Source organism: Larus michahellis, chromosome 30, assembly GCF_964199755.1.
Source record: "Larus michahellis chromosome 30, bLarMic1.1, whole genome shotgun sequence".
NCBI classification, from domain to species: domain Eukaryota; kingdom Metazoa; phylum Chordata; class Aves; order Charadriiformes; family Laridae; genus Larus; species Larus michahellis.
This window is the reverse complement of record NC_133925.1, coordinates 520,256-535,069: the sequence shown is the minus strand read 5'-3', so window position 1 is coordinate 535,069 and position 14,814 is coordinate 520,256. Positions and strand designations below refer to the sequence as shown.

General features: G+C 70.8%; 1 protein-coding gene across 1 annotated transcript; it reads right to left on the bottom strand.

The window, feature by feature from the left end:
* Nucleotides 1–571: 571 nt before the first annotated feature.
* On the bottom strand, nucleotides 572–14,787 carry LOC141735273 (lysophospholipase D GDPD3-like). The gene is given in 12 exon segments (XM_074567883.1): nucleotides 572–588; nucleotides 1,827–2,052; nucleotides 4,362–4,413; nucleotides 5,345–5,404; nucleotides 6,132–6,151; nucleotides 6,154–6,267; nucleotides 7,713–7,802; nucleotides 8,268–8,386; nucleotides 9,543–9,588; nucleotides 12,831–12,966; nucleotides 13,505–13,547; nucleotides 13,778–14,787. Coding segments are annotated over 12 exon segments (1,239 nt in total). The 5' UTR covers nucleotides 14,094–14,787.
* Nucleotides 14,788–14,814: the final 27 nt, after the last annotated feature.

Genomic DNA, 14,814 nt, shown 5'->3' with positions numbered 1-14,814 from the left:
GCGGGAAAGGCCCTCGATGGGGGGGGGGGGGGAGGGAACTCCTTGGATGGGGTGGGGGAGGGGCGGGAACTGTTTGAAGGGGGTGGGGGAGGGGCGGGAACTGTTTGGGGGGGGGGAGGGGTGGGAAAATCCCTGAATGGGGTGGGGGAGGGGCGGGATCTCCTTGAATGGGGTGGGGGAGGGGTGGGAAAGTACCTTCTGGGGGTGGGGGGAGGGGCGGGAGAGGTCCATTTGAGGGGGGCGGGGGAGGGGCGAGGACTGTCCGAAGGGGGGTGGGGGGAGGGCGGGAACCCCCTCGGAGGGGGTGGGGGGAGGGGCGGGAACATTCCCCCCCCCCCCCCCCCTTCATGGGGTGGGGGAGGGGCGGGACCCACTGGGGAGGAGGCGGGGGGAGGGGCGGGAAAGTCGGTCGACGGCCGGTTTGGGGGGGGGGGGGAGGGGTGAGAGACCCATTTAAGGGGGGGGGAGGGGGAGGGGAAGCCCCCCCCCACCCCCACCCCCCCGGATTGATCCGCCCCTCCCCCACCCCCCCGCCCCTCCCCCTCCCCCCCCCCCCCCCAGTGCGGCTTCTTCAAGAGGAATTATCGGCTGGACCCGGGGGTGGGGAGGGGCGGGAGGGGGAGGGGTGGGGGGGGGAGGGGCAGGGGGGGGAGGGGCAGGGGGGGGACCCCCCGAGCGACGATCCCCCCTCCCCCCGCCCCATAAGTCCCTCCGACCCCGCGGCTCTCCCAGCCCCATAAGTGACCCCCCCCCTCCCCACCGGGGCCCCCAAATTTCTCCCCGGCCCCACAAGTAACCCCCCCCCCACCCCCCCCCAAGCCCCATAAGTCACCCCCGAGGCCCCACAACTACACGCAGCCCCCCAAGTTTTCCCCCCCCCCCGCCCCCCAACTCTCAGACCCCAAGCGCTCTCCGGCCCCCATAAGCGACCCCCAAACCCCCCAATTACCCCCAACCCCACGTGTCCCCGTCCCCCCCCCCCGGCCCCCACAAGTGCCCCCCAGGGCCCCAGACATCCCCCGGCCCCACAAGCGGCCCCAACCCCCCAGATCCCCCCCAGCCCCACAAGTGCCTCTCACCCCGTAAGTCCCCCCAGCCCCATACATTCCTCTCCCAGACCCATAAGTGCCCCCAGCCCCACAAGTCACCCCCTGGCCCCACAAGTACCCCCCAGCCCCATACGATCCCCCACCCACGAGTCTCTCCCAGCCCCATAAGTGCCCCCCGGGTCCCCAGACTTCCCCCAGCCCCACAAGTGCCCCCCAGCCCCATACGTTCCCCCACCCCCAAGTCTCTCCCAGCCCCATAAGTGCCCCCCGGGCCCCCAAGTGTCCCCCCCAGCCCCCCAAGTGCCCCCCAGCCCCAATCAACCCCAGCCCCACAAGTCCCCCCCAGCCACCAACCATCCCCCAGCCCCACAAGTGCCCCCCCAGCCCCCCAATTACCCCCAACCCCAGCCATCCCCCCAGCCCCCCAATTGACCCCAGCCCACAACTCCCCCCCCAGCCCCACAAGTGACCCCCCCAGCCCCCAACCGTCCCCCAGCCCCCCACACGCCCCCAACCCCCCAGATCCCCCCCCCAGCCCCACAAGTGCCCCCCTCGCCCCATAAGTTGGTCCCCCCCCCCCCCAAGCCTGGGAGTTTCCCGCCCCTCCCCCCCCCCCAATAAAGGCGGTTCCCGCCCCTCCCCCACGACAGGCCCCGCCCGTTGCTCTTTACTGGTTTTTACTGGGAAATTTGGGGGGGGTGGGGTGGGGAGGGGGGGGGGGAAGGGTGACGATCCCGCCCCTCCCCCACCCCCCCCCCCCCCCCGCCCCATCAGCGCCCCCCGGGGGTGGGGGAGGGGCGGGGTCAATCCCCCGCGTTAAAGGGGGGCGGGGGGCGGGGGGGGCGGCGCCGTGGGGCCGGGGGGGGGGGGGCGGGGGGGGGGGGGGAGGGGCGGCGCGCAGGTAGCCCCCCAGGCGCTGGGGGTAGTCGGTCATGGCCCCGCTGGCCCCGGCCGCGAAGGCCCCGGCGAAGTCGCGCTCCTCGTTCAGGACCCACAGCACCACTGGGGGGCGGGGGGAGGGGCGCCGTGGGGCGGGGAATCGGCGCGGTGGGGCGGGGGAATAGGGGGCGGGGCGGGGGAGGGGCGCGATGGGGTGGGGGAGGGGTGACAGGGGTGGGGGAGGGGCACGGTGGGGCCGGGGGAGGGGAACTACGGGCCGTGGAGGGGAGCTATGGGGCAGGGAAGGGGAGCTATGGGGTGGGGGAGGGGCGCCATGGGGCGGGAATCGGCGCGATGGGGCGGGGGAGGGGCGCGATGGGGTGGGGGATGTGAGCCAGGGTGGGGGAGGGGCGCAGTGGGGCGGGAGAGGGGAACTACGGGCCGTGGAGGGGAGCTATGGGGTGGGGGAGGGGCGCTATGCGGTGGGGGAGGGGTGACATGGGGTGGGGGAGGGGAGTCAGGGTGGGGGAGGGGCACTATGGGGCGGGGGAGGGGAGCTATGGGGTGGGGGAGGGGCGCCGTGGGGCAGGGAATAGGGGTGAGGGTGGGGGAGGGGCGCAATGGGGCAGGGGAGGGGTGACATAGGTGGGGGAGGGGCGACATGGGGGCGGGGGAGGGGCGCGATGGGGCGGGGGAGGGGAACTACGGGCTGTGGAGGGGAGCTATGGGGTGGGGGAGGGGTGCTGTGGGGCAGGGAATAGGGGTGAGGGTGGGGGAGGGGCGCGATGGGGTGGGGAGGGGAACTACGGGCCGTGGAGGGGAGCTATGGGGCAGGGGAGGGGAGCTATGGGGTGGGGGAGGGGAGCTATGGGGTGGGGGGAGGGGTGCTGTGGGGCAGGGAATAGGGGTGAGGGTGGGGGAGGGGCGCGATGGGGTGGGGGAGGGGTGACATGGGGTGGGGGAGGGGAGTCAGGGCGGGGGAGGGGCACTATGGGGCGGGGGAGGGGAGCTATGGGGTGGGGGAGGAGCGCTCTGGGGCAGGGAATAGGGGTCGGGGCGGGGGAGGGGCGCGATGGGGCAGGGGAGGGGAACTACGGGCCGTGGAGGGGAGCTATGGGGCGGGGGAGGGGAGCTATGGGGTGGGGGAGGGGTGCTGTGGGGCAGGGAATAGGGGTGAGGGTGGGGGAGGGGCGCTATGGGGCGGGGGAGGGGTGACATGGGTGGGGGAGGGGCGCGATGGGGTGGGAGGTGGGCGCTATGGGGCAGGGGAGAGACACCATGGGGTGGCGGATAGGGGTCAGGGTGAGGGAAGGGCGCTATGGGGCGAGGGGCGGCTGCTATGGGGCAGGGGATGGGGGTCAGGGTGGGGGATGGGCGCTATGGGGCAGGGATGGGCGCCGTGGGTCAGGGGAGGGGCGCTATGGGGCAGGGATGGATGCTGTGGGTCAGGGGAGGGGCGCTGTGGGTCAGGGATGGGCGCTATGGGGCAAGGATGGGCGCTATTGGGCAGGGGAGGGGCGCCGTGGGTCAGGGGAGGGGCGCTGTGCGTCAGGGATGGGCGCTATGGGGCAGGGGATGGATGCTGTGGGTCAGGGGAGGGACGCTATGGGGCAGGGGAGGGGCGCTGTGGAGCGGGGGGGGCGCTATGGGGCAGGGGAGGGGCGCTATGGGGCAGGGATGGGCGCCGTGGGTCAGGGGAGGGGCGCTATGGCACAGGGGAGGGGCGCTATGGGGCAGGGATGGGCGCTATGGGGCAGGGATGGGCGCCGTGCGTCAGGGGAGGGGCGCTATGGGGCAGGGGATGGATGCTGTGGGTCAGGGGAGGGGCGCTATGGGGCAGGGGATGGGCGGTATGGGGCAGGGGAGGGTCGCCGTGGGTCAGGGGAGGGGCGCCGTGGGTCAGGGGAGGGGCGCTATGGGGCAGGGGAGGGTCGCTGTGGGTCAGGGGAGGGGTGCTGTGGGTCAGGGATGGGCGCTATGGGGCAGGGGAGGGGCGCTGTGGGTCAGGGGAGGGGCGCTATGGGGCAGAGATGGGCGCTATGGGGCAGGGGAGGGGCGCTGTGGGTCAGGGATGGGCGCTATGGGGCAGGGGAGGGGCGCTGTGGGTCAGGGGAGGGGCGCTATGGGTCAGGGATGGGCGCTATGGGGCAGGGGAGGGGCGCTGTGCGTCAGGGGAGGGGCACTATGGGGCAGGGATGGGCGCTATGGGGCAGGGGAGGGGCGCTGTGCGTCAGGGGAGGGGCACTATGGGGCAGGGATGGGCGCTATGGGGCAGGGGAGGGGCGCCGTGGGTCAGGGGAGGGGCGCTGTGGGGCAGGGGATGGGCGCTATGGGGCAGGGGAGGGGCGCTGTGGGTCAGGGGAGGGGCGCTGTGGGGCAGGGGATGGGCGCTATGGGGCAGGGGGGCCGCTATGGGGCAGGGCAGGGGGTCACCTGGATGCCGCGGTCGCGCAGGTGCCGCAGGAGGGCGGGGCGCATGGTGACGCTGTGGGGCCGGGGGTGAGGCCGGGGGTCCCGCCCCACAAGTGACCCCCAGCGCGCGTGTCCCCCCCCGGCCCCACAAGTGCCCCCCGCAGCCCCATAAGTGCCTCCAACCCCGAGTCTCTCCCAGCCCCATAAGTGACCCCCGGGCTCCCAGACTTCCCCCAGCCCCACAAGTACCCCCAGCCCCATAAGTGACCCCTGAGCCCCACAACTGCACGCAGCCCCCCAAGAGACCCCAGCCCCCCAAGTTCCCACCAGCCCCAACCTCTCAGACCCCCGAGTGCTCTCCAGCCCCATAAGTGACCCCAAACCCCCAATTACCCCCAGCCCCACAAGTACCCCCGAGCCCCATAAGTGCCCCCCAGGTCCCCAGACATCCCCCAGCCCCCAAGTGGCCCCAACCCCCCAGATCCTCCCCAGCCCCACAAGTGCCCCCCAGCCCCATACATTCCCCCACCCACGAGTCTCTCCCAGCCCCATAAGTGCCCCCCGGGCCCCCAAGTGTCCCCCAGCCCCACAAGTGCCCCCCAGCCCCCAGTTACCCCCAGCCCCCAGGTGGCCCCAACCCCCCCAGATCCCCCCCAGCCCCCCAAGTGCCCCCCAGCCCCAATCAACCCCAGCCCACAAGTGCCCCCCAGCCCCCAAACCATCCCCCAGCCCCACAAGTGCCCCCCAGCCCCCCAATTACCCCCAACCCCAGCCATCCCCCCAGCCCCCCAATTGACCCCAGCCCCACAACTCCCCCCCCAGCCCCACAAGTGCCCTCCCAGCCCCCCAAGTGCCCCCAACCCCAATCAACCCCAGCCCCACAAGTGTCCGTGTCCCCCCCCAGCCCCCAACCGTCCCCCAGCCCCCACACGCCCCAACCCCCCAGATCCCCCCCCAGCCCCACAAGTGCCTCCCAGCCCACAAGTGCCCCCGGCCCCACTCACGCCTGCAGCACTTTGCTGAGCAGGGCCCCGGCCCAGCCCTTGGGGACGGGAAAATACGTCCTGGGGGGGGGAGGGGGGGAGGGGGGGAGGGGTCATGACCCCGCCCCTCCCCCCACGCTGGGGGTCCATAAACCAGGGTGGGGGAGGGGCGGTGGGGGAGGGGCAGGTTTTTCCCCCCAAATCCCCCATTTTCCCCCCATTTTAAGGGAAAAATGGGGGTTGGGGGGTTCCCATGATGCTCCGGGGGGGTGTCGTGTCCCCCCCGCCCTCCCCCACCCCGGGGGGGTCCCATAAATCCAGGGTGGGGGAGGGGCGGTGGGGGAGGGGCGGCTTTTTCCCCCCAAATCCCCATTCCACCCCATTTTAAGGGGAAAAATGGGGGTCGGGGGGTTCCCATGATGCTCTGGGGGGTGTCGTGTCCCCCCGCCCCCTCCCCCACCCCGGGGGGTCCCAGATATCCGGGGTGGGGGAGGGGCGGGGAGGGATGGGCGGCTTTTCCCCCCAAATCCCCATTTTCACCCCATTTTAAGGGGAAAAACGGGGGTCGGGGGCTTCCCATGATGCTCTGGGGGGTGTCATCCCCCCCCCGCCCCTCCCCCACCCCCGGGGGGTCCCATAAACCCAGGGTGGGGGAGGGGCGGTGGGGGAGGGGCGGCTTTTTCCCCCCACATCCCCCATTTCCACCCCATTTTAAGGGGAAAAACGGGGGTCGGGGGGTTCCCATGATGCTCGGCGGGGCAGAGGGGCTTGGGGGGCGGCCGTGGGGCGGCCGTGGGGCGGGCCTCACCGGTTGATGATGGCGGGCAGGACGAAGAGAGGAGGGCGGCCTCCCCCAGGGGGACGAAGGGCAGGAGCCCGCTGTAATGGAGGAGCAGCAGCAGCAGCCCCCGGCGCAGGGAGAAGCCGTAGGGCATGGCCGGGTGCTGGGGGGAGGGGCGCGTTGGGGGGGGGAGGGGGGGGAGGGGCGGGGGGAGCGGCCCCCCCCCACCCCCACCCCTCCCCCCACCCCCCGGTTCCCCCCCACACACACACACGCGGAGGCCCCCGGGGGGGAGGGGGAGGGGTGGGAAATGGGGGGGGGGGAGGGGTCTGGGGTGGGGGGAGGGGATGTGGGGTGGGGGGAGGGGTGGGAAATGGGTGGTGGGGGGAGGGGGCGGGGGGTGGGAGGGGTGGGAAGGGGGGGAGGGAGTGGGGGAGGGGTGGGAAATGGGGGGTGGGGAGGGGTCTGGGGTGGGGGGAGGGGATGTGGGGCTGGGGGAGGGGTGACAAAGTGGGGGGGGGGAGGGGGGAGGGGTGGGAAATGGGGGGCGGGGGGAGGGGCGGGGGGGTGGGGAGGGGTCTGGGGGGGGGGAGGGGATGTGGGGTGGGGGGGTGGGAAGGGGGGAGGGGGGAGAAAATGGGGGGTGGGAGGGGGTGGGGGAGGGGTGGGAAATGGGGGGGTGGGGGAGGGGCGGGGGGTGGGAGGCGGAAGGGGGGAGGGGTGGGAATTAGGGAGGAGGTGGGGGAGGGGGTGGGGGAGGGGCGCGATGGGGCGGGGGAGGGCGATGAGGTGGGGGGGAGGGGTGGGAAATGTGGGGTGCTGTGGGTCACTCTGTGGGGTGCTGTGGGGCGCTGTGTGGGGCTGTGGGGCTCTGTGGGTCACTGTGGGTTGCTGGGGTGCTGTGGGTCGCTGTGGGGCGCTGTGGGGCGCTGTGTGGGGCTCTGTGGGGCTCTGTGTGGGGCTGTGGGTCACTGTGGGGCGCTGTGGGGGGCACTGTGGGTCGCTGTGGGGCGCTGTGTGGGGCACTGTGGGTCGCTGTGTGGGGCTCTGTGTGGGGCTGTGGGTCACTGTGGGGCGCTGTGTGGGGCTGTGGGGCTCTGTGTGGGGCTGTGGGGCGCTGTGGGGCGCTGTGGGGCGCTGTGTGGGGCTCTGTGTGGGGCTGTGGGTCGCTGTGGGGCGCTGTGGGTCACTGTGAGTTGCTGTGGGGCGCTGTGGGGCGCTGTGGGGGGCTCTGTGTGGGGCTGTGGGGCTCTGTGTGGGGCTGTGGGGCGCTGTGGGTTGCTGTGGGGGGCACTGTGTGGGGCTGTGGGGCTCTGTGGGTCGCTGTGGTGTACTGTGTGGGGCTGTGGGTCGCTGTGGGTCGCTGTGGGGCGCTGTGGGGCGCTGTGGGGCTCTGTGTGGGGCTCTGTGGGTCGCTGTGGGTCGCTGTGGGGCGCTGTGGGGCGCTGTGTGGGGCTCTGTGTGGGGCTGTGGGTCGCTGTGGGGGGCACTGTGGGTCGCTGTGGGGCACTGTGGGGCGCTGTGTGGGGCTCTGTGTGGGGCTGTGGGGCGCTGTGGGTCGCTGTGGGTCGCTGTGGGGCGCTGTGGGGCGCTGTGGGGCGCACTCACGGCCCGGCGGCACTTGCGCAGGATGCGCTCGTGGAAGGAGGCCCAGAGCGTGATGGCGGCGCGGTCGTGGCGACGGACCAGGGCGGCCACCTGGGGGGAGGGGCCCGATGTGGGGGATGGGCAATGAGGGGTGGGGGAGGGGCCATGGGGTGGGGGAGGGGCCGCCCCACATCCCCGCAACCCCCCCTTTTCCCCTCCCCCCCCCCACTTATGGGGCTGGGAACGGGGCCTCGTTTGGGGGGCGGGGGAGGGGCCTGATGTGGGGGGAGGGGCCATGGGGTGGGGGAGGGGCCGCCCCACATCCCTGCGACCCCCCTTTTTCCCTCCCCCCCCCGACTTATGGGGCTGGGAACGGGGCCTCGTTTGGGGGGCGGGGGAGGGGCCTGACGTGGGGGATGGGCAATGAGGGGTGGGGGAGGGGCAGTGGGGCAGGGGAGGGGCCGCCCCACATCCCTGTGACCCCCTTTTCCCCTCCCCCCCCCACTTATGGGGCTGGGAACGGGGCCTCGGGGGGCGGGGGAGGGGCGGGGGGAGGGGCAGCCTCGTTTGCGGCACCTCGTTGATGAGGTCATCGTCGTCGTCCTTGATCTCGATGCTGATTGGCACGTGGGGGAAGCGGCGGAAAACCTCGTCCAATCGGGGGATGCGACGGTCGGCGCCGGAGGAGAAGTGACCTGTGGGGCGGGGGAGGGGAATGTGTGGGGCAGGGGAGGGGACCCCGGCGCCCGGGACCCACGGCGTCGTCCCGCCCCACGGCGTCCTGCCCCACATCATCGTCCTCCTGCCCCACATCATCCTCCTGCCCCACATCGTCCTCCTGCCCCACATCGTCCCGACCCACATCGTCCTGCCCCACATCGTCCTGCCCCATGGCGTCCTGTCCCACATCATCCCACCCCACATCATCCTCCTGCCCCACATCGTCCCACCCCACATCATCCTCCTGCCCCACATGATCGTCCCTCCCCACATCATTCTGCTGCCCCACATCATTCTCCTGCCCCACATCATCCTCCTGCCCCACATCATTCTCCCGCCCCACATCGTCCTCCTGCCCCACATCATCCTCCTGCCCCACATGGTCGTCCCTCCCCACATTGTCCTCCTGCCCCACATCGTTCTCCTGCCCCACATCGCTCTCCTACCCTATATCATCCTGCCCCACATCATCCCACCCCACATCATTCTGCTGCCCCACATCGTCCCTCCCCACATCGTCCTGCCCATCATCATCCTGCCCCACATCGTCCCGCCCCACATCATCCCACCCCACATCGTCCTGCCCATCATCATCCTGCCCCACGGCGTCCTGCCCCACATCATCCTCCTGCCCCACATCATTCTCCCGCCCCACATCGTCCTCCTGCCCCACATCATTCTCCTGCCCCACATCGTCCTCCTGCCCCACATCGTCCCACCCCACATCGTCCTCCTGCCCCACATCGTTCTCCCACCCCACATCATCCTCCTGCCCCACATGGTCGTCCCACCCCGCATCGTTCTCCTGCCCCACATCGTCCTGCCCGTCGTCACCCTGCCCCATGTTGTCCTCCTGCCCCACATCATTCCCCTGCCCCACATTGTCCACCTGCCCCACACCGTCCTCCCGCCCCACACTGTCCCACCCCACATCACTCTCCTGCCCCACATCGTTGTCCTGCCCCACATTGTCCTCCTGCCCCATATCGTCCTGCACCACGTTGTCTACCTGCCCCACATCATCCTCCTGCCCCACATGGTCATCCCACCCCACATCCTCCTGCCCCACATCGTCATCCCGCCCCACACCGTCCTCCTGCCCCACATCGTCCTGCCCCACACGTGACTCACCGGGGTAGAAGGTCACCTCCAGCGGGGACTTGTAGGGCGGGAGGTCCTGGGGGGGGAAGGGAGGGGGGAGAGATGTGGGGCCGGGACACCGGGGTCCCCTGGAATCTATGGGGCACAGACGCCGGGGTCCCCTGGAATCTGTGGGGCACAGACACTGGGGGTGCCCCTGAATCTATGGGGCAGAGACGCCATAATCCACCGGAAAACGTGGGTCCCGGACGCCTGGGTCCCCGGAGAAGGGGGATCTGTGGGGCTGGGGAAGGTGTGGGTCGCTCCCGCTGTGGGTCAGCGTCGCTGTGGGGCCCGGACACCAGGGTCCCCTGGAATCTATGGGGCACAGACGCCATAATTCCCTGGAAAACGTGGGTCCCGGACGCCTGGGTCCCCGGAGAAGGGGGATCTGTGGGGCTGGGGAATGTGTGGGTCGCTCCCGCCGTGGGTCGGCATCGCCGTGGGGCCCGGACACCGGGGTCCCCTGGAATCTATGGGGCACAGGCGCTGGGTTCCGCAAAATCTATGGGTCCCAAACACCAGAAACCCCCAGAAAAGGTGCGTCCCGGACACCTGGGTCCCCAGATAAGGGGGATCTGTGGGGCTGGGGAATGTGTGGGTCGCTCCCGCTGTGGGTCGGCGTCGCCGTGGGGCCCGGACACCTGGGTCCCCTGGAATCTATGGGGCACAGGCGCTGGGTTCCGCAAAATCTATGGGTCCCAAACACCAGAAACCCCCAGAAAAGGTGGGTCCCGGACGCCTGGGTCCCCGGAGAAGGGGGATCTGTGGGGCTGGGGAATGTGTGGGTCGCTCCCGCTGTGGGTCAGCGTCGCCGTGGGGCCCGGACACCGGGGTCCCCTGGAATCTATGGGGCACAGACACCATAATCCCCTGGAAAACGTGGGTCCCGGATGCCTGGGTCCCCAGATTAGGGGGATCTGTGGGGCTGGGGAAGGTGTGGGTCGCTCCCACTGTGGGTCGGCGTCGCCGTGGGGCCCGGACACCGGGGTCCCCTGGAATCTATGGGGCACAGGCGCTGGGTTCCCCAAAATCTATGGGTCCCAAACACCAGAAACCCCCAGAAAAGGTGGGTCCCGGACGCCTGGGTCCCCGGAGAAGGGGGATCTGTGGGGCTGGGGAAGGTGTGGGTCGCTCCCGCTGTGGGTCGGCGTCGCTGTGGGGCCCGGACACCAGGGTCCCCTGGAATCTATGGGGCACAGACACCATAATCCCCTGGAAAACGTGGGTCCCGGACGCCTGGGTCCCCGGAGAAGGGGGATCTGTGGGGCTGGGGAAGGTGTGGGTCGCTCCCGCCGTGGGTCGGCGTCGCTGTGGGGCCCGGACACCGGGGTCCCCTGGAATCTATGGGGCACAGACACCATAATCCCCTGGAAAACGTGGGTCCTGGACGCCTGGGTCCCTGGAGAAGGGGGATCTGTGGGGCTGGGGAAGGTGTGGGTCGCTCCCGCCGTGGGTCGGCGTCGCCGTGGGTCCCAGACACCTGGGTCCCCTGGAATCTATGGGGCACAGGCGCTGGGTTCCCCAAAATCTATGGGTCCCAAATACGAGAAACCCCCAGAAAAGGTGGGTCCCGGATGCCTGGGTCCCCAGATTAGGGGGATCTGTGGGGCTGGGGAACGTGTGGGTCGCTCCCGCTGTGGGTCGGCGTCACCATGGGGCCCGGACACCGGGGTCCCCTGGAATCTATGGGGCACAGACGCCATAATCCACCGGAAAACGTGGGTCCCGGATGCCTGGGTCCCCGGAGAAGGGGGATCTGTGGGGCTGGGGAATGTGTGGGTCGCTCCCGCCGTGGGGCGGCGTCGCCGTGGGGCCCGGACACCGGGGTCCCCTGGAATCTATGGGGCACAGACACCAGAAACCCCCAGAAAAGGTGGGTCCCGGACACCTGGGTCCCCGGAGAAGGGGGATCTGTGGGGCTGGGGAACGTGTGGGTCGCTCCCGCTGTGGGTCAGCGTCGCTGTGGGGCCCGGACACCAGGGTCCCCTGGAATCTATGGGGCACAGACGCCATAATTCCCTGGAAAACGTGGGTCCCGGACGCCTGGGTCCCCAGATAAGGGGGATCTGTGGGGCTGGGGAATGTGTGGGTCGCTCCCGCTGTGGGTCAGCGTCGCCGTGGGGCCCGGACACCGGGGTCCCCTGGAATCTATGGGGCACAAACACCAGAAACCCCCAGAAAAGGTGGGTCCCGGACGCCTGGGTCCCCGGAGAAGGGGGATCTGTGGGGCTGGGGAATGTGTGGGTCGCTCCCGCTGTGGGTCAGCGTCGCTGTGGGGCCCGGACACCAGGGTCCCCTGGAATCTATGGGGCACAGACGCCATAATCCCCTGGAAAACGTGGGCCCCGGATGCCTGGGTCCCCAGATAAGGGGGATCTGTGGGGCTGGGGAACGTGTGGGTCGCTCCCGCCGTGGGTCGGCATCACCATGGGGCCCAGACACCGGGGTCCCCTGGAATCTATGGGGCACAGACGCTGGGTTCCCCAAAATCTATGGGTCCCAAACACCAGAAACCCCCAGAAAAGGTGGGTCCCGGACGCCTGGGTCCCCGGAGAAGGGGGATCTGTGGGGCTGGGGAAGGTGTGGGTCGCTCCCGCCGTGGGTCGGCATCGCCGTGGGGCCCAGACACCGGGGTCCCCTGGAATCTATGGGGCACAGACACCAGAAACCCCCAGAAAAGGTGGGTCCCGGACGCCTGGGTCCCCAGATAAGGGGGATCTGTGGGGCTGGGGAACGTGTGGGTCGCTCCCGCTGTGGGTCGGCATTGCCGTGGGGCCCAGATACCTGTGTCCCTGGAATCTATGGGGCACAGGCGCTGGGTTCCGCAAAATCTATGGGTCCCAAACACCAGAAACCCCCAGAAAAGGTGGGTCCCGGACGCCTGGGTCCCCGGAGAAGGGGGATCTGTGGGTCGGGGGAAGGTGTGGGTCGCTCCCGCTGTGGGTCGGCGTCGCCGTGGGGCCCGGACACCTGGGTCCCCTGGAATCTATGGGGCACAGACACCATAATCCCCTGGAAAACGTGGGTCCCGGACGCCTGGGTCCCCAGATAAGGGGGATCTGTGGGGCTGGGGAATGTGTGGGTCGCTCCCGCTGTGGGTCAGCGTCGCCGTGGGGCCCGGACACCGGGGTCCCCTGGAATCTATGGGTCCCAAACACCAGAAACCCCCAGAAAAGGTGGGTCCCGGACGCCTGGGTCCCCGGAGAAGGGGGATCTGTGGGTCGGGGGAAGGTGTGGGTCGCTCCCGCCGTGGGGCGGCGCCGCCGTGGGGCCCACCTGGTAGCGGAGGCGGCGCAGGTCGAGGGGGCGGCCGCTCTGGCGCAGCAGGTTCCCGTCATGGCTGACGACGACGACGCCGTCCAGGGTGCGGCGACAATCCAGCTCCAGCAGGTCGGCGCCGTGGGTCACCGCGCTGGGGGGCGGGCGGGGAGGGCAGCGCCGTGGGGCAGCGGGGACGGGGGGTCGGGGGGGTCGGGGAGGTTGTTGGGGGGCCCGGACGCCTGGGTCCCCCGGAATCTATGGGGCCCGGACACCTGGGTCCCCTGAATCTATGGGGCACAGACACTGGGTCCCCCTGAATCTATGGGGCACAGACACTGGGTCCCTTGGAGGGGGAATATGTGGGTCCTGGGGAATCTGTGGGGCCAGGACACCTGGGTTCCCGCAGGAATCTATGGGGCACAGACACCAGGGTTATCTGAATCTATGGGGCACGGACGCCACGGTCCCTTGGAGGGGAATATGTGGGTCCTGGGGAATCTGTGGGGCCCGGACACTTGGGTCCCCCTGAATCTATGGGGCGCAGACGCTGGGGTCCCTTTGGGGGGGGGGGGGTGTGTCCATGTGGGTGCCGGGAATGTGTGGGGCGCCCCCACGGAGCCGGGGGTCAGGGCGGGGTCAGGGGGCGGGGTCAGAGGTCAGGGGTCAGGGGTCAGGGGGCGGGGCCTCACTTCTCAAAGGCCTCCATCGTGTTCTCGATCTTTTCGCCGCTCCCTGGATGGGGGGGGGGGGGACGGAAGGGGCGGGCTGAGGCCGGGCCACTTCCGCCTCCCTCCCCTAACTTCCGGCTTCCCGCTTCCGGGTGGTCGTTTCCCCGGGGGCCTACTTCCGGGCCGGACCGTTTCCCCTCCCCTTCCCCTTCCCCCTTCCCGCTTCCGGTTGGTATTTCCGCCTCCCCCCCCCCTATAACACACACCCCCCCCCCCCCCCCCAGCGCCTCTCACCGCCGCGATGCGCCACCAGCCGGGCCCTGAAGGGGAGGCGGGGGCGGGAGGGGAGGGGGACGGGCCGCAGGAAGCAGCGAGCGGCCGCCGCCAACCCCAGCGTCACCCCCAGCGTCACCCCCAGCGCCGTCAGCGCCACCGCCGCCGCCGCCGCCATCTTCCCTTTATTTGATCCTCGACGGAACGGACCGGCCCGACCGGTCCCCGCCCGGCGGAGGGGGGGGGGGGGGGGGGAGCCGGGGCCCGCCATGACACGGCGCAGGCGCGGCCGCCGCCCTTTGCGCACGGCGTGGGGGGGGGTTTGCACACGGCACATGTTGGGGGGGGGGGGTTTGCACACGGCGCCTGCGCGGGAAACGGTGGTCGTGAGGGGAGGGGGGAGGGAGGGAGGGAGGGGGGGTGTTGCCCCGGCAACGGAGCGCGCAGCTCCCCCCCCCCGCGCTTGACCACGCCCCCTCTCCCCCCCCCCCAGCTCCGGGCGGGGCTTGGGGTGGGCGGGGTTAAGGGAGAGGGCGGGGTTTATGTTAATGAGGGGCGGGGTTTGCGCACGGCACGTGTTGGGAAGGGGGCGGGGGGGTGTTGCCTCGGCAACGGAGGGGAGACGCGCGCCCCTCCCACACCCCCCCCCGGCCACGCCCCCTCCGGGAGGGGCTTTGGCGGTGATTGGTGGAGCCGGGAGGGAGGGGGCGGGGCTAGAGAGGGAGGGGGCGGGGCTTGAGGGTGGCCGGGGGGCGGGTTATGTTAAGGAGGGGGCGGGGTTTATGCTAATGAGCGGCGCCGCGGGTTAATGGGGGGGAGGCAGAACGCGGCGGGCGTATGCTAATGAGGGGCGCGGTATGTTAATGAAGGGGCGGGGCTCTCAGGGGGTGGGGTGCGTTAATGAGGGGCGGGGGTTACGCTAATGAGCTGCCCTAACGAGGGGCGCGGGGGCCCATGATAATGAGCGCCGGGGGAGGGAGGGGCTGGGAGGCGGGGCCGGCTAATTAGCGCTAACGAGGGCAGGATATGCAAATGAGGGGGGGGAGCTACGTTAACGA